At 40.0% G+C, this 27,805-nt stretch overlaps 2 protein-coding genes across 2 annotated transcripts in view; one reads left to right on the forward strand and one right to left on the reverse strand.

Moving 5' to 3' along the window:
* Nucleotides 1–14,778: 14,778 nt before the first annotated feature.
* cldn5a (claudin 5a) lies at nt 14,779–16,557 on the reverse strand. Its single transcript, XM_023277487.3, has one exon. It carries the CDS (start codon nt 16,307–16,309, stop codon nt 15,662–15,664), a length of 648 nt encoding a protein of 215 aa, XP_023133255.1. The 5' UTR covers nt 16,310–16,557; the 3' UTR covers nt 14,779–15,661.
* A 1,499-nt stretch (nt 16,558–18,056) lies between these two features.
* The window catches only part of zgc:63587 (uncharacterized protein LOC393431 homolog), a 28,692-nt gene continuing 18,943 nt past the window's right edge, over nt 18,057–27,805 (forward strand). Inside the window, exons 1-7 of the mRNA XM_023277486.3 lie at nt 18,057–18,180; nt 24,033–24,088; nt 24,538–24,637; nt 24,723–24,809; nt 25,150–25,273; nt 26,443–26,577; nt 26,899–27,016. Coding sequence (XP_023133254.2) covers nt 24,062–24,088; nt 24,538–24,637; nt 24,723–24,809; nt 25,150–25,273; nt 26,443–26,577; nt 26,899–27,016 — 591 coding nt within the window. The 5' untranslated portion in view covers nt 18,057–18,180; nt 24,033–24,061. The remainder of the gene's footprint in view (nt 18,181–24,032; nt 24,089–24,537; nt 24,638–24,722; nt 24,810–25,149; nt 25,274–26,442; nt 26,578–26,898; nt 27,017–27,805) is intronic.

Raw genomic sequence — 27,805 nt, forward strand, 5'->3', positions numbered from 1 at the left:
TTCCTGAGCAGTTTTAGAAATTGCAAAAGCAATTGTCATGAGCCTGTGGATGAATGTGAAGCAGTTTTTAAGCATTGTGATCATTCAGTTTTATTTTTTGAATATTACAACAAGCAACTCAAGAACTTGGAATATACATAAAGGAGAATACAGAATTTCCTTGAGTACAACTTCATGGTGGAACCACACTAATTACATGGTAGTATGCAGTTAATATTAATATCTGCATATACACATCCGCATTTAATATATTGTATATTAAATAAAACAACCTTTTCCCACCTCTCCAGATAAATATTCAATCATGAGAGTAACCAAGTAACATGAGGGCTTTTCTAACAACTAACCTTTTTTTTTGCTGCTATTAGAGGGTGAGATATTCTGCTTGTTGTAACAATAATAAACCAAGAAAGCTTTATTGATCCCAGGTGTTAAGGCAGCTGAACAAAAGTCTGGTTTCTTACACACTTCAGAAGAAAAAGCTATGTATTAACTAATCTAAAGAATTTAAAGGAAAATGAACAGAAATTGTACATATCTGCAGGACTTATAGTGGAGATGGGCAATCATGAGACACACTAATAAAGAATTTTATAGTAATTTTGTTGGATCAACAACAGAAAATTACTCTGTATGTTAGGGTAAAAGATATGACAAAAAGAAAGCACTGAAGCTCGTTTAGTTCGAATTATTCAAGTTCCTGTATAGTTCCTTGAACAAACTTTGCAATTATACCAACAGTATGTGAGAAGAGATGTATTAAACCCAGTAGTTTTAAATTTGTTGAAACAAAACTGTCCAGATCCTCTGACAGGTGGCTCAACCACCAGTAATCTACAAGGAAACACGAATTCATGGTGAAAAGTCATTCTGTTCATTCATCAACACCAGTTTTATCAGCAAAACGCCTGGAAAGTTCTAGATCCATTTGATTCCAGATCTTAAAGGAAGTTGCGCCTCTTGTGTCGTAAAACAAAGACTTGGCAGATTGTTAGCTGCTGGCAGTCGCAGCCGACGGCAGCAGAGAAAGTGATCCACACTGATTACAGTCTTTTCATTGTGATCCAGTCTTTTGCTTCGCTGACGCATAACTTGCGGTTCCGCAGAAAGTAAAGCTGCTTGTACTGCATGTTTTTATTTATTATATGTTATTTGGCCTTTATTTAACCTCGTAAACTGAATGAGGACCAGTTCTCATTTACAAACATGACCTTTCCAAGAGGTCCCAGTAGGAATAAATACATCAAAAATACATACTAGATAGATAGATACATAGATTGATACTTAGATTGATTGATTGATTGATACTTAAATAGATTGATTAATACTTGATACTTTATTAATCCCATGGGAAATTGAAGTGTTCAGCAGCTTACATACAACAACATAAATAACAAAAAGACAGGACAAGCAGGTCAGTATATACTTTGAAGAACTTGCTGTACAATAAAATTAAAAGCACTTCCAATTTTAAAATAAAAATATATACAAACTATAGATGGAATAGAAATATACACACACCAAAAAAACATGACCATTTGTGTGACCTCTAGGAAAAGTGTCGAGCTTTAACAAACTTGACATCTTCTCCTGAGCTCAGCCGGCTCTAGTGGGCCAAAGGTGAGCGCTGTGACCTTGACCCACATTGCTGAATGTAGGCCAGGCCTCCCGGTGGGGATTTGCTGCCGGCCCAAAGAGTGACTGGAAAGGAGAGGCCTGGGCTGCTCCCTGAGGCCTCATTTAGATCCTTATCGCTCCTGGATCGGGATGAGATCATAACTTTCAGGGTGGAAGGTGTTTGGGTGGAAAGTGCAGACTGAGTGGCAGCAGTGGGTCTGAAACGTGCCACGGTGGGCATCGTGCTGCAGCCGGGGATGTTAATGCAGACAGCCTCACTGTCAGGAGGATGTGTGCGATGTCATCACTTAATGCTGCAACGTAAGTCTCGTTCCTTCCCCCTGGATCGACTATTTGAGAACAATTTCCTTCCATAATAAGACTGTTTACAGTCACAGCACAGTGATGTTAGCCAGAAGAAAAATGCTGCTGAGAAACAGTTTATTTTTAGAGCCGTAATTATCATGAATTGATGATTAATGTGCCTTCAGCTGCCTCTGTTTTTACTTTTAATTTCTTGCTCTTTACTCATGTTTTGTTGTTTCAGGTGCCTACCAGCAGTATGCTGAAATTTAAACAAGGTCTGTGTGTGGATGCTGTTGCCTACAGTTTGTTTATATGTGAGGAAAAAGCCACTCAGTAACACAAACTGCATGAAGAAAATATTGTAGTCAGTATCCTTTCATGGAGATAAATAAAATATAAAATTTTAATAGTGCAAGCGTCCTCTTCGGTTGAAGTCGTTAACTGTAGTTCTGGGATGTTTGCATTAAAAGTCATTAAGCGTTAAATAGAGGTTTGTAAAACCAGGGAGGAGGAGGGTCCAAACAGCTACAGAAAGGATTTAATGGTTGTTTTGGGGGCTTTTGATTATATCGCATGATCTCCATCTGCAGCTGCAGCTGTTCAGATTATACTTTTTTAAGGCTGACGTGAGTAAATAGCCAGTTTAGCAGACGACGCAGGAAAAAAAGAAAAAAACAAGGTCCATGTAGTGGAGCTTTCTTTGCTTTTAAGTCAACATGGATGAGAAGTACTTCAAGCAAAAAGATGTAACTTTGGCTGAATAAATGGCAACTGCAGGATAAGTTGACATTTATTTATTACCACTTAAGTGTTTATCAGGAATGCACTTAAATGTAGTCAAACACTAGGCCAAATAATATCAGTTATGTATTTATCTAAGGTTTGCTAACTGCTGGTCACACTTGATCAAGTGAGGCTGCAGCAGCAAAAACAAACCCTGAGGGCAGTGAACTGATTCAGGATACCTTGTATTGCTTGCTATGAGGAAGATGGTGCCTTTTCCTCTTTCCAGGGTTACACAGTCTAAAAACCATTTGAGTGTTCAAAAAATGACAATTTGAACATGTAGCTTCTTGGCAAACAAGCAAAATCCTGATGCTGATAAGGCCATGTGGTGTGATAGGAAGCTACTACGTGTAATATTTTCTCAGCTGCTGTTCTGAGGCCTTGAATGAACTTTCAGATGTTGTCATAACATGAAAACAAACTAATCTTGTCCTTGTCTTTGGTTGCTAACACATTACGATGTTGTTGTTTTCACACTTTCCTGATCAGCATCAGCCAACACTGACTCTTCCAGCGGTGCATCCACCTGTCGCCTCCGTCACTCCTCCCCTCAGCCATCAATCACTGGGCTCTCCATCCCCCCTCTTGCACCTCTGGTGAAGTGGGGCCGCTGCCCTTTACGCCTCTCTGAGTCCGAGGAATGTGGCCTGCAACAGACCCGACACACACACTGAGGGAAACATCTCCCCAAAGCCAGGATCATGCAGCCGATGTGTAGCGCAGCTTTTTTTTTTTTTTTTTTTTTTTTAAGGCCTCACACTCAAACAGTGGTGTTGCCTCAACAGGGGTGAAGCTGCTTAGTGGGGCTTTGTGGGATGTCGGTGGAGTAATGATGTGGATGATGGGAGGCCTCGGCTGATACAGTATTTTCTGACTTTTGTGATGCAATAGTTTAGTTTCTTGTCTGGACTGCGAGCAAAATACTCCACAACTTTGGAGCTTCCATTTTTAAGTGAAGTTTTTTGATAGATGTGGCACTTATCCAGGCTTTTTTCTCCTCACTAGATCCTTGCTTGTGTTGTATCTACTCTCAGATGTAGGTTGCTTTGGATAAAAGCAAACTGAAAGCACTTAGAAGAACTTTTCATTCCTCTAATCAGGCACCATATTCGAAACACTGGATTAACTGTTATATTTACAAGTATAACTTCACTGTTACTGGATATCTGAAGCTTCTGTTTTAATGCTTCATATATAAAAATGTATCCTACGTTGGCCAAAATTAGCTAACTTTAAAAACAACAACAAAAAATGCATTTCTTTTTTACTGTATCATATCTCTGACATTTCTGTGCTCAAATTTCTTACTTACAGGCTGACATACACATCAATATCTAAAAACTAACATCAAACAACATATCTAAGTATTTATTTGTCTGGTATTTCTCCTTTTCCAACAACAGCAGTTTGTAGTCTCTGGTTACATACAGACAAAACATTGTTTCACTTCCAGACAGCTTCTTGTTGCTGATAATAGTATACTTATTTTTAGGTTTCTGAAAGAGCTACACTAATTTTGATTAGTTTTAGGACGTTCTGCTGTCATTAATTAATCCCTCAGTAAATTGCATGTTTGCTCATCATCCTTCTAAAGCAGCTGTTTCCTTCCCTCTTCCCGCTCTGTCTCCCAGATTCCAGATAGGATTAGCTTTACTGGACAACCAGGGACAAAGAAGTACAGCTGACTGCTTTCTGCTTGCTGCCGGACTCCCATCAAGCTGTGAAAGGACAATCACACACACACTCTTAAACACACAACCACAGCGCACAAACTTCTCCTACACAATACCTCAAAAAGACTAGACACATCATCGCTTCAGATCTTTACTCTCGGTTCTGCTTCTGCCACCTTCGTTTCAGCCTGTCAGCCCACAGATGCCCTTAATGATCCCTGACCCCTGCCACCTTCAACCCCTCGAGCCTTCTCACGGTTGGGGGTGTTATTCCCCGAATCGCTCTCTTCTCCTTCATTGTTTTAAAGTGCTTTCAAGCAAAAGGGATTAGTATTGCCTGGAAAAGAAATTTGCATGAATTTGATACTGAATTGTGTTGCTGCACCTGTTTTTTTTGCAGACTGCAAGTCCACTGAGAAACATTATTGAATTCATTTCAATATAAAGCACTTTTATATGTAATGTAACTCATTTTTACTCAACTTGCACTCAATTTTTTTCTCTATACATCATCACGTTTGATGTCTCATTTTGAAAGCCTGTAATTGCGTCTACTAGAAATATAGCTGTATATATCTTATATACACTGATCAACCTTCCATAAATATGACAATAAACCGTGATCGATTGATGGCGTACAAAATCTGTATTAATCCTTTATAATTTTACCCTATTTTAGATCTCTTTGTCTCACTTTCATCTTGTGGCTCATTTTTAACTGTTGCCGTTTACCCTTTTTCAGATTTTTATTGCTTACTTGCAGTATCTGCCTTATCTATACAGTATTATGACAATAGTACCAAAAGCTGAAGGTGCCAGGCGATTAGCTTAGCATAAAGACTAGAAACATACGGAAACAGCGAGCCTGACCCTGTGAAGAGGAAAACACCTCTATAGTTCATGTAACAAGATGTTATCACTCCTGGCAAGCAATTGTCTGGCATCTAAGTCTCTGTCTAAATATTTGGCAGCGCTTTTTATAGAGGTGCTGCAGATTTTATTACCTTTAGACAGAAACAGGCTGTTGCACCTTGGTTATGCTAAGCTAAGCTAACTGGTAGCTGTTTTTTTAGCAGATATAGAGTAATTTCAATGTTCTCGTTTTCTAAGCGTATGTCCCAAAATGTCAGTACTTGGTGACCACAGGGCCTTTAGTCAAAATCCAGTAGCACAGGCTTATTATTGATGTTACACCTGCACACTTGTAGGTTCAGAGTTAAGTTAACAACCTTGATACTCTAAATGCACACATTTTGTTGAAGTTTTATTTGTTTATTGTTCTGTGATGTCTTTTACATTACAGACATACAGACAATGCGTAAGTTCTGTGTAAGTATCGCTTCATGCGTGGCCAAATTAATGTAAGTGGGGGTCCTGGTGCAAAAATAAACTAACAAGGCCACATTAAATAAACATTTCTTCCTTTGTCATACTAATTTCGAGATAGTTGTGTGGGCAGAAATATGTGCCTCTTGAAACTGAATTTGAATCTTATAATGTGAATTTGTTCAACTTGAGTAATTATGTTAAAAAACTGAGTAGGAATCACGTAATTTGAAACTGAATTTATTCAGTTGAAGTGGAAGTCAGTTCCATATTAAGTTTTCAAAATTCAAATTCAGTGCTTGTAATTCAGTTTCAATTCGTTGTTCCACACATTCGGGTAATTGAGGATAACCAACCGAAGCTAAATCCACAGAACTCCTTCTCGGGCAGTCAAAACCTTTGACCAGATTCACTGCAGTATATAAACATGGATAATGCGTCTCTTCTTTCTCCTTCTGTACAAAACTGAAGCCAAAATATCTCAAATATGAGCGCTGCAGGTGGAGCCGGGGTTGAGCAATTCAGATTCAGTTTATGTGATTCAAATTTAGTTTCCAGTGGCATTTAATCCTCCCCATAAATGCATCTTACAAACACAGAATCAAATGTCAAAATGAAGATCCTGAGATGACATTATGACGGAGGGATCCTTTTTAAGACCTCAAGATTAGTCAATAATATATGCCCCTGCAATGCTGCATATTCCCATTAAAAATGATAGAGTCTAGCCTCATGAAACATCAGTGATGCACCTTGGAGGAAGAGACGTTTAAGACATTTTGGAGATTTGTGTGCATGTAAATATGTTTTCCACAGCTTGCTTTTTCAGCCCCAGTTGGGAACACCCCAATAGGCATAACATTCCCCTTTTGTTTGGTTTTGCACACTGGGACGAAAACCGAAGGCTCAAGCACAAAAATCTCAGACTGCAGTCGGGTGTGATGAGGGTGTCTTTTCTGTCGTTCTCGGTGGTAGGTGGCTCAGTCATGCAGGACTTTCTTTAATGGATAACAAGCAGAACAGCCTTCATCCTTGAAAATACACTGTGCTCCCCTGCACAAAGACACAGAGAGAAGAGCTCAGGACGAGAAAGGAAGAAACTTTCATATAAGTTTGCCTTGTCCCAGATTAATTTCTTCAGCTGATTCATCCAACAGTCCTGAGAATAGCAAGACTTTTCCTGTGAGATGCAATTAGTGTGGAAACAATACACTTAGAACACATCTAAATCCTGATCCTGTTTGTGTGACAGGCTGTTTGTTTACTTAGCCACTGATTGCAATATCCTATGTTAATATGGGAGTCCAAATTACCCCTGGAGGCCGAAGCTAAAATGAGCACCACGTGTATCGCAGTCCTCGGTAGCAAATATGATGAATAAATGCTGGTGGAACTTGTTCCTGCAGGCCTTGTTGTTCGAGGAGGTTTACTTTCTCATCTTGGTTGAAGAGAAACTGACATCACATACATTTTGCCAACCGTGCAAAATCAGAAATGTCTCCAGATCCCCCCCTCAGACATTCCTCACGCTGCCAGGACTCCTCTTCATCTCAGCAGAGGGCTGTCATTCCCCCCTTTGCCTGCTCTGAGTTACCTATGTGCAAGTCAACACATGCTTTTATGTGCCCAAGTATTTAAAGTTGTCTCCCTCTGATGATATACGACATGGAAATGTGATCTCACTCAGACAGGCATGAAAGGAGTCGAGACTCCCTCTTTTGACTTCTCCTCTCTCATATTTTTGAGATAAAACCATCCCTGTGCACTCCGTTTATCACTCTGTTGAGAAAACACTTCATCAATTGCTGTAAAATGTTGTTGGCTTGTCTCGAATTATACACCAATGCTTGAATATTGTGTTGTTTTAGAAAAATGGGATTGAATATTTGGCAGCACTTTTTTTAAAAATAAATATTGAGGGTGTGTTGGGTTATAGTTGAAGTTTATAACTACCTGTTTAACAGGGAATGCAGAAGTGAGTTGTGGATATCATCACCTTTACACTGATGTAATTAAACTTGATGCTTGTTTACACATCCATCAGTTACAGAGCAACATTAACAGTCACATCATCATATATTTCCCAACAGGTAGCAATTATTGGACGTTCTTTCCTACTAAAACTTTTTATTTCCTGCCCTGGTGCAATGCATCTACGCAGTCAAGAATAAGGATTAGAAAGCTTTTGCTGTCATTGTAAGCTTTGTGTACAACAAGATGGTGCGTAGAAAATGCAAAAATTAAATCATAGGACAGGTTATAATAAAACAATAAGATAAATCTAAAAGAAAACATACAATATAAGCACTATAAGTAACATGAGGCACTTGTAAGTAACCTGAATTAATGAAAGGAATGTTAATTATGTTCATGTAATGTTGCACCAGAGTGTAGGCAATAATATCTAGGATAGCAGGGTATCTTAGGGTATCTGCAAGTGATCAACAGTGGGCAGGTTTTTAGGTTTGTTTTTTAGTTCTTCCTCATAAATTTCCTATGCACGGTTGAGCTGCATGGAGTGTATGTAATGACTGACCTAAAATCATTGGGTTTAAAGCTGCAAGTGGCAGAAATCTGGAAAAGGAACAAAAGCAACTATTTGAAAATATACAGCCTTTTTCTTGCAACTTCTTCCTCTCCGCTTGTTGCTCTAAGCTCACCAGATGTATCAACATATTCAAGCTAAAAGTCAACATTCATTTGTGGTTTCATCCCTAATTTGTCAAGTGAAAGTCCTCTATCTGAGGCCAGTGTTGTACTTTTTGTGTGTGTGAGGGTCTGCTTGACGTAAATTTTGTCATTTGCCCAAGTTTGCAAGGATTTACGAGGATCCTTCCACAGACATACGCTGAAAATTTGTTCCTCTTTATACTTTCTCACCTGCTCAAAGTAAAAGACTTGTGATTGGCTAAAATCTCCTGTCATAGACGAGATTTTCTAAAGCCTGAAAACAGAGCAGAGGAGCTACAGGTGTCTGGTTTCCTCCCAGACCACTTAAATAAAAAATACTGTCCACCCCAGGTTTAGGAGGTTAATTCTCCCTGAAGTATCTTGTTATATAACATTTTACCAACCTGTTTAACAGCAGCACATATATAATTCACCTCTTTATCAGAGCTTTGTCACTTTAGTATTGAATGAAATACTCACATCCAAGATATTATAGTTTATTAAACATTGCATCACACTGAAAAAAACTGATTGGTGGGACTAGAGCATGATTTAATACACACTTCAAACAAATTACCTTGAAATATTTCATATATTCTGAAAGTTTTGGAACTTTACAAGAATTCAGAATAGGGTTGTGTTGATTTAAACAAACCTTATCAGAATAAAAATACAGCTGTAGAATGACAGACTTGCCAAAAATCCATCATTAAAATGGGTGGAACATAAGGTGAATTTATTGTTTGACAGGATTTCATACTCCCTTTACAGTATCTATGTAAAGTATTCAACCCCTTGGAAGTTTTCCTCTTTTATTGCTTTTAAATACTGAATCATAGTCATTTTAATTTAGATTTTTAGAAAAGAATTTACCAAAGCAGATTCTTTCATGTAAAGTGAAAACAGATTTTTACAAAGTTGTCTCATATGAAATGAGTGATTGCAATAGTATTCAACCCCTTCAAGTCAGTATTTAGTAGATGCATGTTTGGCCACAATCACAGCAATTAGCCTGTGTGCAAAAGTCTCAATCAGCCTGAACATCGGGGCACCACATTTTTACCGCATTTTTCTTTGCAATAGTGCTTAAGCTCGGTGAGGTAGGACAGAAATCATGAGTAAGCAGCCCTTTTCAAGTCCAACCATAAATTCTCAATTGACTTGAGTTCTGCGCTCATACTGAGCCACTCCAGAACATTCACCTTGTTGTCTTAAACCACCTCTTTGTAGCTTTGACTGTATCCTTCTTGTCTTGCCGGGACACAAATCTTCCCAAGTCTCAGTTCTTTTGCAGACTGCATCAGGTTGTCCACCAGGATTTCTCTATACTTTGCTGCATTCATTTTACACTCTACCTTTACAAGCCTTCCAGAGCTTGTTACCAAGAAGCATCATGATGCTGCCACCGCCATGCTTCACAGTGGGAATTGTGTGTTTGTGACGATGTGTAGTGTTTGGTGTCCGCCAAACATAGCGTCTAGTCTGATGCAAAACAGACTCAGCTTTGGTGTCATCAGACCAAAAAAACCTTCTTCCAGTTGACCATAGAGTGTCTCACATACCTTCTGGTAAACTGTAATTAAGATTTAATATGAACATTTTTAAACAATGACTTTCTTTTTGCCGCTCTTCAATAAAGACTTGACTTGTGAAGAACAGGCACAGTTTCTTCAACCTCAGCTGCTGAAGCTTGTAACTACTTCTGTGGAGTTGTAAGTGTCTTGATGGTTTCTTGCAAAGTCACTCAGTCTGTGAGGTTGTCCTGTTCTAGCCAGACTAATGTACGTGCCATATTCCCTCCATTTCTTAATAAGGGATTTAACTGTACTCCAAGGAATTTTCCACTTTTGGAGTTGTTTGGAGTTTTCTTTTGTCTTTAGGGTTTAGATAAAGCCAGAAGTACTGATTCACCAGTGACTGGACAAACCTAAAAGAGTCACTTTTACTAAACATTATAGTCAAAAACCCCAAATTAAATTGACCAAAGCAATAAAAGGTAAAAACTTTGAAGGGAGTACTTCTTACAGGCACCGTATCTGAAACTTTCTCAGATAAATTTTCTTATGTGATGATGTTGTTGGTGGTGAAATCCACATAAAATATTCTCTGCGCAACTGCATTTTTCATATTATCTATTGTTTTTTGTATTCATCTGGCTCAGGAAGATGGAGAGTTTATTGACCTATAAACAAACAACAATGGGTTTGTGTGCTTTTTGTGCAGATTGCGTCAAAATGAGCATGAACAGAAATGTGGCTTAACACATCAGAAGTTAGATGGTTGTTGGATATGCAGACACAAATGTTTGCTTGTACCTGTGTTTGAGTGTATACTGTAGCTCTGGGAGCAGTTTAGCCCAGCCATAGAGCTGCACACACAGAAACACACTCTCTCCACCGCCTCCTCTCCACACCCTCCATGTTCCTTCCTGTTTCCTGTTCCGCTGTCCGCTGCACAGGAAGCCTGGCCGTGCTACGGCGCTTCGACAAAAAACTCGTGAGTCACCGAGCTGTAAACTTTGTGGACATGCAGGAGAAAAGAACGTGGCGTGTTATTTTCTGATCTCCATCTCTAACCATGCTAGCTCTTGCATTGTTTAGCAAACAAACGGCTCACGGGGTCTTTAACGCAGCATACAAAGCCACATTTGTCCTCCACATTTAACCACCTGCTGACTCTTGGCTTTACTATCTGTGAGTAAGCTCCCCCCAGCTGGGAAGTCTGTGGACTGAGTGCACCTGCTGGCTCTGATGCAAGGCTGAGTCAATCAGTAAAAACATTAATTAAGTCTCCTTTGTTTTATGAATCAGCTACACTTCTTTGGTAGTGTTGTGGTTTCCACATCACATGAAATTAAGAACGTTCCCGTAAGCCAGCTCCGTAAGCAGCTATTTGCTGGTGTGAGGAGCTCAGGGTTGAGGGTTGTGACCCCGATCAAATGTGGAGGATTCTGCTTCGATGAGATCATGCCTGGTCGGTGGAGGGAAGTGACTTTCGGCTCGCCTGACCCGAAACCAACTTCAAAGTTCAGAGTTCATGCCATGAGTGAAAACACTTTAGCCCAACCCAACCTCCCAAAAATGCACGTCTCTCACTGGTGACTGCACAAATCTGAAATCAGTACCGACTTTTGACATGACCTTAACCATATGGCCCCCTCGCTCTGTCCGGCTGAAGGAGGTCAAGTTTAGAGGTCAGTTTCAGTGGTTCTCAGTGAGTTATGTCATCTGTTTCTGCGAGACATTTTTCTGACACCCTTGACATTTATCTCTAATATGTGTTGACAATCATGTTGGCAACAATTGCTCTTAAAATGAAACACAATGAAGCAAAAGTGTTTCTGCTGTCACAGCTGTTCTTGGAGTGACCATTACAGGATTAAAGTAAATCCCTCCTTCATCTTCCAGACTGCTGTGCATCGGCTGTGTGTATGTTTGTGTGTGCGTGTGCGTGTGTGTCCGTGCATGCTGGAATGTCTGCTGGCCAGGCCTTTTATTAGGCTCATCCATACCACCACATTATAGGCTCCCGTAGCCAGGCAACTGCAGGTTCTGGCTGGTTACCATGGCGAGCGCCCATTGAGTGACGTCGCTGGCCCTATTTGCCTCCCTCCTCATTGGGATGAGGGCCTTTTTAAAGGTGCAACAAACTCCCCCACACAACCCCACCCCCAACTCTTTCTACACTCACACATACGTGCACTCACTTAACCCGTTGCTGACACACACACACACACACACACACACACACACACACTCCCACACACACTCTGCGCTTCGTCACCCTCTGTGCGGTGACTAGAGTGGAACTAACAATTCAACAAAAACATCTCACTGAGGCACATCACACTGCACCTTCCAGAGAGGGTCTTTGTGTAGAAAAAAAACGTATACAGGCTGCAAAACAAGATAACTGTCGGCAATTCTGAGCTTGAGACTATTACTTCATCTAGTTAAACAGTCCCATTTTATTAAGTTACAACAATCTAACATTTCTGAAGTACAATGAAATCAACCACGCGGGGTAAATAGTGTTTAAAATATATCATACAGTCACTAAAATGGTTCCTCCCAGTGATGCCGTAGAAGAACCACTGTTAGTTCCACAAAGAACCTTTAACCAAAAAGTTCTTTAAAGAATCCCCACTGGTATCTCAAAGATCCATCTAACTATGGCCCTCCAAAGAAGTTTAGCCAAAATGACTTCCTTAAGGAACCATTTTCAAAGTAGTTCTTTCTAGACTCATCTGGTTCTGTTTTGATAAAAGGACTTAATAGTTGTTCAAGTAATTGTTAAACAAATAATTTGATCTGATTCCCTGAGTCCCTTCCACTATGATACATTTATTATCTTGAGTTTTGGATTATTGGTCAGACAAAACAACATATTACAGGATGCCAGTTTAGGATTTGGGGAATTGTGATGAGCAATATGTATAATTTTCTGGTCTTTATAGAGCAAATGAGTCATCAATAATGCAAATAATTGCTGGTTGCAGTTCTGATTTTATGCTATTTCTTGCCACCCAGCCAAATAACCCCAATAAAAATGAAGAATCTTTAGTACTTTATTGAACCACATAAAGTACTAGAACAGTAATCCCCTAAATAAAGAGGTTCTTCAGTTGGTGCTTTGAATAATCAGAGTGTTCTGAATAACCACTAAAGAACTACTATTTAGCATTTAAGTAGGAATACAAATATCAATTACTTGTGTTCTTCTGTCAGTTTCTCAATTTATTGTTTTTTCTTGTGATTCAAATTGCGTTTGATCAACAGTCTAAAACCGAAACAGAGTTGATTTAATACGGAAGATGACTAATAAACTATCAAATATCCACATTTATTAAGCGAGAAACTATGACTTTTGAACCATCCATCCATCCATCCATCCATCCATTATCTATACACCGCTCAATCCTCATTAGGGTTGCAGGGAGGCTGGAGTCTATCCCAGCTGACTTAGAGTGAAGGCAGGGGACACTCTGGACAAGTCACCAGTCTGTCGCAGAGCTATATATACAGACAGACAATCACACTCACACTCACAACTACGGGCAGTTTAGAATAATCAGTTAACCTCAGCATATTTTTGGACTGTGGAAGGAAGCTGGAGTCCCAAGAGGAAACCCATGCATGCACAGGGAGAACATGCAAACTCCATGCAGAAAGATCCTGGAAAGCCAGGAAACGAACCAGGGATCTTCTAGCTGCAAGGTGAAGATGCTAATCACCACGCTACTGTGCAGCCCACTTTTTAACCATTTATGTCTTATTAAACCAGTTTCTGATTCATTTTCCGTGTATAATGGCCATATAAAAGTTAATTCTACTCCTTGGACAGATGATATAATCAATAATTGTGGTATAGTTTGACAAAACAATACCAGCTTAAAACCCTGCCTGTTTTTAATGCAGCGTTCACAACAAGCAGCATGCTTCTAAGTTGGAATTATTTTGTCAAGCCACTATTTTTAAGATCAAGAATGATTTCTGACATTTAACTTTTTAAGCTAACAGGAAGGAGATGCTTGCATGTCAACAGACCCGTCTCCATGGCAACGGAGCAAACTCCATCCAGAGGCAGAACCTGTGATAAACTCTAGAAAATTATCTGATCCTAAGTCTCATATCATAAATTTAATTTCCTATGTTTTGTGTGCAGCTGTTTGTACCAAATGTGGCAGGAGCAAACAAGCAGGAGTATTTTGGAGGGATGTGGAGAATCTGCAGCTATAGTTATCATTTTCTCCTGTTTGAGCACTTTCCAGACTGTATGCAGACTTTCTTTGTGGCCATAATTTCAACTTCTAAGAGGGCATATGACCTGCTAAGGTTCTTAAGTCACCAGCAAAACAAGTATGGATAAGCTTTTGTAATCCAAAGTTTTAAATCAGACTGCTGTGACTCAGTCACTGAAATATCTTGTGTTACTGTGTTTTTCTGTTCCAAGTTAAACTGTCTTGTAACTTTACTTCAATATTGCAACATCATCCCCATGAATACATGTTGTTGCCATGAAGAACATGTGGACAAACTGCGTTAAAGTAATTATTGGTCGTGGCACCGTCCTGGTGGAGGGTTGTGACCACTAATGAACGAATGCAGTGACTTGCAGGAAGACGATTCCAGCAGCTTCTCCGTAGCTTTAATTTGAACGCCTTTCACTGACTGCGGATGAGGAGGGGTGGGGGTGAGTATTGTGAGTTGAACAGCAGAGCCCCACTCTAGCTGAATGGGCATTGTCATCTGGATTTCTATGGCTCACTAAAATACTTTCTCCCGCCGTGGGGGTTGGTTTATGGATTTATGGTGGGAACGGCATGTATTACGCACGACCGCGGAGGGCTCTGCTGCCTCTGCGCATCGTCACAGCTTTAAGAACACACTTTAACTAAAGATTTCAGACAATATATTCACTTTAATCTTAATAAAAGGAAACAGTATTGCATCTTCGTATACATGAATAATGAATCATACATCAACATACCAACAGAGAACAGAGTTTATTCCTGGAAGTTGTGAAAAGAGAAGAGCCTCCCTGCAGGGACAATGATGCAAACACTTTGCAGGTGATCAGTGCGGCGAATAATGGACTGTGCATGTTTCATGTTTTGACCTACAGATCCCAGGATCTCCGAAATCTACAGGTCTAAAATTAGACTGCAAACTTCTGAACAAGATTTTAAAAAAGCCTGTCTGGCATTTACATGTATGCACCTTTCTTCTTTTCTCTTTATTGTTATTGGAGTTTTTTGTCAACATGTCGGCGTAGTTCCCCCTAAAGGAAATTCAATGTGTGGGAGTGCAAACATTCTCAGTTACTGTACAAGTCTGTGCTGACAATGCACATCAAGGCGAAAGAACAGTGTTTATTTTCTGTGGCAAGAGTTCCTCAAGAAAGAAAACCTTTGCAGTTACAACGGTAAACAGTTCAAAATACTAATAATTTCGAAGATTTACAAAAGCAGGTACCTAACAAAGATACTCCTTTTTGTCTGTGAGCTACCTCTTGTCGTTGATAGTCTTTATTTTTTCTTTAATCTCCTGTAGACACAAAAAGGATGTGTGAATTCGTGGTCCGAGCATAATGAAGGCCCAGTGTAAAAACAGCAGAGGTGCTTCCATTGATTTTCAAAGTTCAGATTTCTAAAGAACAAACAAAACAAAAAAAAACTGCAGGTGCAAAGATAACGTCCGTAAAAAATAAAAATAAAAAACAGTTTTGTTTTTTTTTTTCAAAAGCTGCAGGTCACTACGCACCGCTTGCTATGAGCCGAACAGCTACACATAATTCCTCTTGTCATAGTCCCCGTTCTGCGTGGCTCTCTTGGTCGGTGCGTATTTTACCGAGTATCCAGAGTTTCCGCTGGAGGGACAGGAGCAGCACAGCAGCGCTCCTCCGATCAGCAGCAGCGCCGTGGCCGCCCAGCCGATGTAGAGCGCAGCGCCGATCTCCCTCTTCTTGGATGGGGGCACCTGTGGATTGTAGAAGTCCGATATGATGTTGTTGGCCATCCAGCACAGCGGCACCAGCACGAACAGGCCACTTATGATGTAGATGACCCCTCCGGCGTTCACCACCCGGGCTTTAACGTACTCAGCGCGGATGCAGTTGGTGCACTGCGCCCCCGCGATCACCACCATGAGCCCCAGCACGCCCATCACAGAGGAGATGATGGTGAGCGCTCTGGCCGCCTGCAGGTCGTGGCTGAGGGCGAGGACCGAGTCGTGCACCTTGCACTGCATCTGGCCCGTGCTCTGCACCACGCACGACATCCACAAGCCGTCCCAGATCGTCTGAGCCACCACGATGTTAGCCTCGATGAAAGCCGTCACCTTCCACATGGGCAGCCCGCACGCAACCATCACCAGGAGCGAGCCAATTACGCACAGCGACAGTCCCAAGATCTCCAGTCCGGCCGACACCATTTTCACTCTTTACGTCCAACCAAGTCTGTCTGAAGTTTTTGAATCTCTCCCCGTAGTTCTCTGCTTGAGAGTAAGGTGTGTTTCTGCTCTTTGTTTCTTCGTTCTCACCTCGGCGTGCAGGAGCGTCAGTCGTTAGTTGCGCATCACTCACCACATTTACTCGGAGATGTAAGACAGCAGCTCCGCGTCTCTTTGTTAGTGAGGGGATGTGAAAACAACTGGAATCACAGTAGCACCGGACCACGAATATTTGCGGGGTGGGGGTGTGTGGACTCGAGGAGAAACTTTCCTCCAATCCGCTGCCGCCGCATCCTCAAGGGACCAATGAAAACGCAGGGAAGTTGTGCGACTGAATAAAGCGGTCCAGAGCGCATTGTGCGTTTGAACAGTTATTTACAATGAATAGAGGGGGGCAGGAGAGGGGTGACGGGTTTTTATGGGAAGGGGGAATTAAGGGGTGTTTTAAGGTTATGGAGCAGCTGAAATACAGTGGTTTGGTGAATCAGGGCTCCTGTTACTGATTTTTCAGGCATGGAGGCTAATGTCACTTGTCTGTGCAATACGTGGGCTAAAATAATTTCACACTCATTCTGATATGTATGAGATTCTTATTTGGCTGCTTTAAGTGTCGGGGGAAAAGGAAAGACAGTTAAATGACATAGGCAATTTCTATAGCCGTCTGAGAACCTGATTGCCTGACTTAATTTTGTTTCATTGGTCTCATAAAACAGGTATAAAGTGTTATTTAATATGTTTCCCCATACATTTGATAATTTTTTGTTTACATTTCACATTTAAAAATCACTTGTTTTAAGTACTTGTATTATTATTTACTATTTGTTTGTAATTTTCGCTGTTGTTTATCATTTATTATATTTACCTGACATGCTGTTGTGTTTTAGATACTTTAAAATTATTAGGGGATCTGGTGGAGGGTTATGCACCACCTATAGTAAAGAATAGAGTAATTTGTGAAATGCAGTGACTTGTAAGGGACGTTATTGAAACAATAAATTTATTTTAGTTTACACCAGAGCTCTTGATGGTTCATGTATACAGGCCGAATTAAACAGTTAAATAATTTTCACCTAGCCTATAGATTTGCTCCAGGGTATGCTCCATACAACTTTTTTTTTGCACTTGGAAGAAGTTTTAGCTCATAAAATGGTACTAGCATAACGTAAAAATACTCAATTAAAGCACTTTGGTATGTTAATGAGTGCCGTGAAATGGGGAAATAGCCACAATATCCTGTGAATGTAATTAAATTGAATAAAGAAGTATAAAATGGAAATACAGAAATACAAGGATCTCAAATTTATACAATATGTGTAACTTAAATGTGTGTACTAAAGAACAATACTTACATTTGACCACTTCGTTTGCTAATTAAAATCATTTATGGATGCACTTTTGGGCATGATACAGGTCTATAGTGTCTTCTGAAACACAGGAAAACATAATTTGACTTGTAGCCAAAATGTATGTAACAAAATTTTTATACTACGACAAATACAGTTTGGCAGCCAAATATTTAACAATTAATTTAAAAATGCTTCTATAATACATTTAACATTTTCCCACGAAGTCGACAGACAGGGCAGTCCGCTACAAGGCCAACGTTAGACGAAACTGCAATACTTCAGCGGCCATCTTGGATCGGTTAGGTCTACGCTGTTCTACGCCGCAGCCGTCCTGACCCTTGAGCCGTAATGGCGTCAGTAGCTCAGCAGGACAGCCGTTGGTAATGAAAAGCTTGAGGAACGAGGGCGGACTCAGGGAAGCGCTTTCCGGGTTTCCCTTCCTGGGCTGGGACAGCGGCGAGAGGCGAAAAGCTCCGCTTATTAACGATATTTCAAAGTTACGGACAGGTAAGGCATTACTCGGTTGTTTTTTGCCATTTCTTTTCATTTTAAAACTGTCGGAAACGGTTGGACGAGGACTCGCCGGACAGTCAGTTGAAGTCCAGCTGGCAACATGACACCAGCCGCGGTAACAACTGTTGCACGCTAAAGTATGACATGTAACGTTGACACAGTTTCTTTACTTCATTCGGGTCAAATTGAGTTTGTCGTTCAAGTTTTAAAGGAGTAACTCATTTAAAGGAGCTACCGTGTTTACCTAAGCGGTGTTCGTACACAGTATGGTGTCATTGTCCCAGTTGATGTTTGGTAAACTCAGTGGTGTCTGACAGACTGGGTGTGGTGGACATCTGACTGTTAGACACTGAGGCCTTCACACACGTTTCAAATTCCCCTGTTCAGTGACTAAAGCATTGTTTTATATTCTCCCTTATTACTTGACACAACTGTCCAAATAAACACTTCCTTCTCTTTAGCTTTTCAAAACAGTGATGATGGCCAGATACCTTTTTTTTGTGTAGTGCTTTGAACTCAGTTATTGTCCCATTGTTCCAGTTCATTCCTGGTTACAGTAGGGAAACTCTCTACACTTCAATAGGCCTACAAATCAGTGCCATATCAAATCTACGTATTCAGAGCAATTCACAAATTTCCTGCAAAAACCTCGTGTAACTTTCCTGAACTCTGCTTTCTAACAGCAGATTATATCTTGACCTTTGATCATAAACTACATTTGCTCAAAAATAAATTTTGCGCCCAGACAACCAAACAATAACACTGGGAAACAATAACATATTCTCATTATATGTCTGTCTAAGATGTGGCGGAGGGCCACTATTGAAGAATTATCATCCATCTTTGCTTGTGTTTTTGGCTCAGTGAAAACATGCATATTTCACTTCCTTTGTTGCTGAGTGTTGAACACTATGAGCACGATGGCAGACGACGCAAGCTGTAATCTCAGGCTGGCAGCTGCCCTTTAGCTCTGAAAATGGCTTCGCTTTTTATCCAGCTGGACAGAGATCAGTTTGATATCAGAAGAACAACATCTCGTAGCATCGAAAGACGTCTCAGGCCTCTGATTCAGCACCTTCACCGCTCTCTGACCTTTCCCCTTCCCGTGACCTTATCCTACTAATGCTGTCTGGCACGGGAGCGCCAGGGAAGACATCTGTCTGACACTACAAACTATAAGAGGATGTTTCCTCCTGTTTTGCACTTTGGCGTGAATGGAAAAACAAAACTTAATTCACTTTGACGGACCCAAGTGGACCTGGACTATTGTGGCAGAAGTTTGAATGATGATGTTTCACAGCAGGATACCTTTTATTCACCAGGCTGTGTATGGAAAACCGGATGCACAAACACACTTTAGAAATAACCTTCATCCTTACAAGCCCCCGTTCTATTGTGATAAGAGGAAAATGGTCACAGCTGGCACTGATTTGCTGTATGTATTTTGGTCCTCACTAGGTACGGGTCTAATAAGACTGTGATTACTTTATTTTAGGACTGCAACTCATGCTTACTTTTTCAGTCTTAAAAATATGTTGTTGGAGTAGATTATATTAATAAAATATGCATTGCACTACTGGCAAAAATGTTCTTTTCTACAAATCCAGCTGAGGAGTCGTTTTTAGATACAATGACTTGACATATGATCTAAGCCTGGCCAGTATAGGATTTGGGGGCATTGTTTATTACCTTTCAGGTAATGCATTTCACAAACTACTTAGCAACTTACTGTGAAGACACAGCTTGACTCCAGGCCACCATCTGCTCAGATATGATGTGTTACTCTGCTACATGTGCTGCAGATACTGCAGAGAGTATTATAACCAATAAGGCTAATGCTTCTTCTTTTAAATTAAATCAAAGAAGATTATCATATTGATGCAAAAAATGTTCTTACTGATTTTCAACAGTGACCATTGTGGGTTATATTTGGTGCTATTGAATTAACTGCTTCCTACAGTGTAACAAAATCTATTTTTTGTCAACAGTATTGTCCAATTTTTCATCTCCAATATGTCCTTTGATTTGATATTTAATGTTAAAAATGTTAGTTTTCTGCAGTATAAGATTCCTTGTTTTGTGTGAGCAAGAGAAAAAAATTATTGCAATGTAACAGAGATAAGTAGTACTTCCTCACATTTAACAGAATGAAACTACTTCATCTTTAGCATTTTGCTTTTTAAATGACTTTTTTGATTTGTTGTTGGTGCTTATTTTTTGTTGTCTGTTTATCATTTAATAACATGTAAGAAATTAATGTAAGTTATCATAAAGTTTAGGAATCTGTGCCATGGCAAAGGACATTTGACTGAAGGAATGCTGCAAATGAAAGAATGAATGAACCAATGGATAGCATTTGTTCATTCAACAGATAACAAAAAGCTTTTTTTCCCCATTTAGCTGAGCAGTACTGTACAGCAGCTATGTGGGCAATGCTGGGATAATATTTTCTTGCTGAATGACTCCCACTTGATTTTAGTAATTTCCTACCCTGTCCACATCATCATAAATGATCCATCCTGTGCTTTAAACTCTGTCAGTGTTGCAAACAGGCCTGCTGGTTTTCTCATGGTTGAAAGGCTTTTTCATTCCGCCCATTGTGGCTTTTTTCCTCTCTCTGGACTCATATTTTAAACTGTTTCAAAAACCACCGCTTAAAAACCAGTTTCATGTCTTTATTACAGCACTGTAGCCCACCACCACTACCTCTGGCTCCTAAGGGATACTTAATTACAGTCAAGACCCCCTGTCTTGTGTTGTTGTGTGTCTATGAGTGTGTGTTTTTATATGAGCCAAACATCACTTTATTATGCTCAGGAGCTCCGGAGTCCCTGTTGCTGTGATCAGTTGCCAGTAAATTACCATTTTTGTTGTTATGCCACCGAGTTCACCGAGTCTCCAGGGTGTGAAATTATTGTTTCAATGTTTCCAATAAGTGCAGAAAGTCCTTAATCCAGGGAGAGTGGGTGTGCGGACCCTTGACACTGCCTGTCAGGAAGGTGAATAGTTGTACTAGCACTGCTGCCCCTTCATGGCTTCCCTCCAGCCAATAAATCAACTGTAAATGCATTACATGCCAACAACTTTGGCTTTTCTAAGGTGGCATTTTTCCCTTTTGGCCCAAACTGTTTAATCTCCCCACGTCTGGCTCATTGATGACTGTGTGTATGTGTGTGTAAGCAGCTCAGCAGCCTGGCCGATTAAATGGCCATTATTAAGAGAGTATTATTGAAGTGTGCCTCCTGCCTATCTGTCCTGTAGTGTTGTCTTTGTAAGATTACAACTGCGATACTGGAACGTTTTAATTAATCTGCTAGCAGACTAACGCTGGTTCCCACCGAGCCTGGAGTGGAATAACACTTGGGATATGTGTATGCAAGAAATACACATGAATACGCTTGTGTGGTCTGCTGCATTAACTCAGACGTTCATTAACAATGAAAACACATTTATTTTCATCTTTGTGTTTTTAGGCCTGAAACCAATAATGACGCTGCCATGGTGTAGTGGCTTTAGGGATGGCAACAATAGGCAGGGAGTCTGTCAGTTGGTCAGTCTGCCACTTTGATTCAAACCTGACTTGTTCTCTAACACCACTTGAAATGTGAAATTTGGTACAGATAGCTACAGTGCTGAGAAATTGAATCTTTGATGGCTTGGGTGATGCCTTATTTTTTCTCCTGCACCACCAGCAGGTCAGCGTTTTCATATATTCAGCTAAATACTGCCGCGTTAACTGCATGCATTGGTTCATATTTTTTTGCATCCTAATACCTTGCGTAGTTCTAAGAAAAATGTTTTGACTACAGGGAATAAATAATAATTTATTTAATTTCAGCAGTTAATTTTTAGAAAATATCTGAAAATTGTGAAAATTTTCCATCACAATGTCCTAATCACTTTAACTCATGCCAGTGCCATGCCATGCTCAGTGTCGTTGTTTTCATAACATTTGCCATGTGTCAGTGATTGTTTCTCCCTTTTCTAAATGTTTATTTCCTGACAGGGCCTCATACACTCTCCCTCTTTGATGTTACCTGGCACTCCTCCACCCTACATGATTGGTGTTGTTCAGTATGTGGTTGGTCTTGAAATGTTGTCAGGGGTGAGACACGTGTTCTCCCTCCTCCCTCAGCTGAGCTCCCCCCTGTAGGGAATTCTTCAGGAACCAAAGGGATAAACATCCATTCCGACGGGCTCGATGAAACCCCCCCAGTTGGAATGAGAGATTGCTGAAACTTTCATGTAGATACAGGGAGCGCCCCCAACTACCATCTAATGTATTTAACAGTGTGAAATTATTCCCCAAGTGTCCACAAATGTGTTTGCCACATGCCAATAGAGAACGGTCAATTCAGGTTCCCATGCCACCTCTTTCCCCCGGCTAACATTATATAACCGGAGTGAATCTCCGTTTGGCAGCGCACGGCACCCAACTCTTTCTAATGCTTATCACACTCCACCTGTCAAGGGCCAGTGTGTTGGTGATAAAATGGAGCCTGTTCTTCCTGCTCAGTCATCATGTGGCTAATTTATCAAGAGGGATTGTTGCTCTGTCGTCTGCTCTGGGTCGTAGAGTGGGACAGGAGGACGGGGTACACAAGACTGTAACAGTTTAATGGAAGTCTGGGAACAAACTTGTTGCCACCAGCTCGTAATCTCTGCTCCTTCCTCGCGATAGCGTGAAGAACGGGGTAGTTGTCAAGTAGTCCTTGAATGAACGCCTGAACGTAGGCTCAGAGTGCAGATCTTTTTGAGCTTACAATAAAAATATTCTGAGGTGGCGTTGTGTTTTTGTAACAATAATGGTACTGGACATATAAGATGGAAAGATAAATGTGCTTGTTTATTTCTTTAATTGCTTGCGGCTATATGAATGAGTTGTGAATACTTGCAAGAGAAAGTTTAAATTTTTCCCAAATTTTTTTATTTTTTTTTACCATGGCACCTGTCGTGCTAGTTCTCAGATCATTTTGCTCAACTATTTTATGCTAATATATTTTTTTATATGATTTTCCATTAATGTGATGTTTACGCTTTACAACTTGACAGGCACTTTTCATTGCTAAAAATGTATTTTTGTTTGGTTATTTTAGGGTTTTAGATTTTCCCATCAAAGAGTTTTTTTTCCAAAATATTATATTATATTATATTATATTATATTATATTATATTATATTATATTATATTATATTATATTATATTATATTATATTATATTATATTATATTATTTTATTTTATATTATATCATATTATATTATATACTTGTTACTACTTTTGCTGAGAAATTCTCAGCAGGTTCCTCAAGTCAGGCAAAAATACATGAATCTATTTATGGCTGTGCAGCATAAATCTAGAGTGAATATGTCATATTTGTTATGATAGTTTAACAGAGAGATTTGATTTTTCAGACTATAATTAATATGTAATAATAATAATAATAATAATAATAATAATAATAATAATAATAATAATAATAATAATAATAATAATAATAATAATAATAATAATAATTATTATTATTATTATTATTATTATTATAATTAATATAAAACCTAAGAAAAATATCTGAAGCTGGTGATGGGAAGAAATTTAATCCTTCCTTTTACATGTAGGAGAGCAGTAGCGATTGGCCGCTTGGTTAACTGTTGAAGCCATAACTATATAGGTGTTTACAGTTTCTTCTCACATGTTGCATGATTGACTGCAAAATTTGTTACTTTGGATGGACACAATTTATGAGCTTTATGAAAAAAATGACTGGAAGAGGCAGTTTGCTTCTAGTAGGAGGAAGGTTTTTTGATGATATCATTTACAACTATATCTCCCTATTTTTTCACCTGCAGGTTTGTCAGCCATCCCATAAACAGTAGCGATGTCTCAGTCTGGAGAAAAAGGGAAGGTGAGTAACCGGCAGAAATTACACCACATTACAGTTATTACACTAAACTGTGACAGATCGAAGGAGTATACAGGAGGGGTTCCTAAGAAGGCACCGGTGATTCATAGGCATGGTACTTGTAATCTCATGCACACACACATACACAAGCATCCACAGAGGATATCCTGTATAAATTCAAGTGTTTCATGGCCAGGCTTTATTGCCTGTTGGAATTTTTACAATGGTGTGCATCATCATCATTAATCTCACTCTTATACACTCACTTGTGCCTTGAAACGTACACCTCATAAAATTATGAGAAATGTCAGGCAGGGCTTGTTTATTAGATTTACAGAGTGAAAGGAACAAGTAGTAAAGTGTAGGAAATACCTTAACACTAACATTACATAATAGTACTATACCCTTAATTGTGGTTGAAATACAATATGTCTATTTTTTGTTCCCTACAGTTCCCAGATACAGCAGGTTATGTAGGATTTGCCAACCTCCCCAATCAAGTGCACCGAAAATCAGTGAAAAAAGGGTTTGAATTTACCCTGATGGTTGTGGGTGAGTGATTGCTCTTGCTGTCTAATTCAGACTATATGCTTTCTTTAGAGAGAAGAGATTTGTTTCTAATCTCATTGCTTTTCAGGGGAGTCTGGTTTGGGAAAATCGACACTTATAAACAGTCTGTTTCTCACTGATCTCTACCCTGAACGCTACATCCCTGGTGCCGCCGGTACGTTCAACAACACAGACATGCACACACATACACACACATGCACACACATGCACATTGTAATAATAGAGAAATGTCTGCTGCAATGTCTCCAGCTGAGCATTATTTCAAGAGGAATGTTGGGAATGCTCCAGTCTCAAAATATGACCCTGCCTTTCTTATGACTTGACTTAGATTAGGACTTGTTCTGGCTTGAAAACAATTATCCAGGCCCTCCCCGGTCAACTTGTGTCGATTGCAAAGTATCCCTTTCAGATGACAAAACCCAAGATTTTATCTTTTTTTAAGACAATACCACTTTCTTTGATGTTACAATGTTTCTCCTGCTTTAACCCCACAGAGAAGATTGAGAGGACGGTGCAGATTGAGGCATCGACTGTGGAAATTGAGGAGAGAGGAGTGAAACTTCGTCTTACTGTTGTTGACACCCCTGGATATGGCGATGCCATCAACAGCCAGGACTGGTGTGTTTATGTGCTGTGGAGGAGTGATAACGACTTGAGACATGTCCAACATGCTCTCTAGTCCTTCCCTCCTGTCCTTTACCACTCCCTTTCTCATGTTTCATCCCGAACTCCTTATTTCTGACCTCTCCTCCCTCTGCATTCCGTGTCTAGATTCTAGCGCACTCTCTGTGTGTGTTTGAGAGTGTAATGTAACTGTAGGTGTGTTTGCTCATGATAGTGCTGTCAATGTAGACTCCCTATCCGAGACAACTTGTTGGTTGTCTTGGAATAGCTCATACTGCCTACAATGGTTACTACAGGGAGGAAAGGCTGCAACAATACAAATTTGTAGGAAAACAGGCACATCGCCTTTGCTTTCTCTGCAGAATCTGGTGTTGTCCCCTCCTCAATCCAATATTTAGATTATTGATGTTAAAAACGAAAGATATTGAGCCAAATTTGATAAGGCATTTCAAATTATGGACTGAACACACATCTCTGAAACTAAATGGAGAATTTGTGCATTCCGATGCAGGAGTAGGGTTTTAACAAATTTAAATAACTATACTGGTCGCAAAACATGCATTTTCATTTTCATTTTTACACAGTAGGTTAGACAAAAATAGAAACCGTATTCATTCTGCAAGTCATTTTGTGCTGTTTGCCTTGAAGGTAGAAATTTTCTTCGATCACGTAAACTCGTTATCACACCAGCTGCTCAGAAGCAGTGTGTACAAGTGGCATCCTGTTTATTTCTGTTTCAGAAATGCTAAAAGTAATGACTGTTGTTGTAAGAGATGTTAAGAACTGAGGTGACTGTCGGATGATGACCTCATTGCAGAAAAATGTCAACTGTTTGTATGTGAACTATACAAAGAGCAGCTGCAACTTTGTTTTGACAACCTTATTTTTTTTAGTTCATCCAGCAGAGTTTAAAAGCTTTCTCAGCTTATAGACTAACGTAAAATCTTTAAATTGAAATCAGTCTATCATTACTGGAGGAACAGTGACATAAAACCACACTGATGTGCTTTTGTTGATGTCCAGGCAGTTTATCTAAGCATATTTCCATGAAACCTCCTTGTATATAGAGAATATTTGACTTGTAATTTCTCCTTGACAGTGAGTAGACAACGTCTGTCTCAGTGCTGACGGAAAAATATTTCTTTTGTCTGTTTTGGTGTCAGCTTCAAGACCATCATCCAGTACATTGACAATCAGTTTGAGCGATACCTCCATGATGAGAGTGGGCTGAACCGAAGACACATAGTGGACAACCGGGTGCACTGCTGCTTCTACTTCATTTCTCCATTTGGACACGGGTAAACAACATTACAGTTTTACAGTTGCAACACATTCATTACGCTGCTTCCTCATTTTGAACATTTCAGAACATGAGTCCTGTCTCTTGTTAGGTCAGCTGCTTGTTAACAATTTCGCATCCGCATTTTTTATGCTGTAGTGACATAACTGTTTCCTGTAATGCATTGCCTCCCAGGGCTGTCATGTAATCTAAACTTGCACGACACACTTGATTTCTCCAGTTTCAGTAACTTTCATTTTTTTTTTCATCTCAACACTGCTGCCCTCTCTGTTTTTCATTGTGTCCTAATTGTCCTTCCTGTTCCTTTTTTCTGTCCTAGTCTAAAGCCTCTGGATGTGGAGTTTATGAAGGCCATCCACAGCAAAGTTAACATTGTCCCAGTCATCGCCAAGGCTGACACACTGACACTAAAGGAGAGAGATCGCCTGAAGAGGAGGGTGGGTTTAATGCACACATCAATGTAATGTCCATCCAGAGGTTTCCACTCTACATACAGTACATGTAATCATCTTTCCCCTAGTTTTGACTCCCGGCACAAAGCTGGAATGTCTAAAGAATCTTGTAGTCAGGATGTTGAGGACTTTGTTTTGGTATTGTTATGCGCTTGTTTTTATCCCGTCAGCAGATGCATGGTTTAGCCATTAGAAAATGTACCATCATCACGATAATAGAATGGAGTGATACACTAAAAATAGCTAAGTCACTTTTCTATCCTTATTGGCAGCCAGCTGTGTCAAACATCCGTGCTTTTGTGTGAGAATGCACACATGTGTAATCGCAGTGATGTATGAGTTGTGTTTTTGATGATACTGGCAGATTGTTCAAAAGCACAGGGAGGGACAACGTTAGAGGGGAAACGGTAGGAGGGACGGGCGTTGGAAAAGAGTGTTGTATATAATATGGATGAAGCACATCTCATCCAGTCTCAGCCCGTTCCAGATACTTCCTGCTGGAGCTGACCCAAGTGTCTGCCTGCCTGCCTGCACGCTTCTCCACTTCCTGCTGTCCAGAGGGGGAAGAACAGAGTAGTACCATACAATATACGAACTTCACAGCCATGTGTTCTGCTGATAATCTCTCACATGTGAGATGAGTTAGAAGGATTTTCCTACTTCTGTGTTACTACTCTTCTTTCCTTTTCAGTATTTCTATTCTCTCTAATTGGTATTCCTTCATTCCATACTTTAGGTCTGGAATCAGAAAAAACAGAAACAATTGGGGAATTA

Source organism: Amphiprion ocellaris, chromosome 6 (assembly GCF_022539595.1).
Source record: "Amphiprion ocellaris isolate individual 3 ecotype Okinawa chromosome 6, ASM2253959v1, whole genome shotgun sequence".
NCBI lineage: Eukaryota > Metazoa > Chordata > Actinopteri > Pomacentridae > Amphiprion > Amphiprion ocellaris.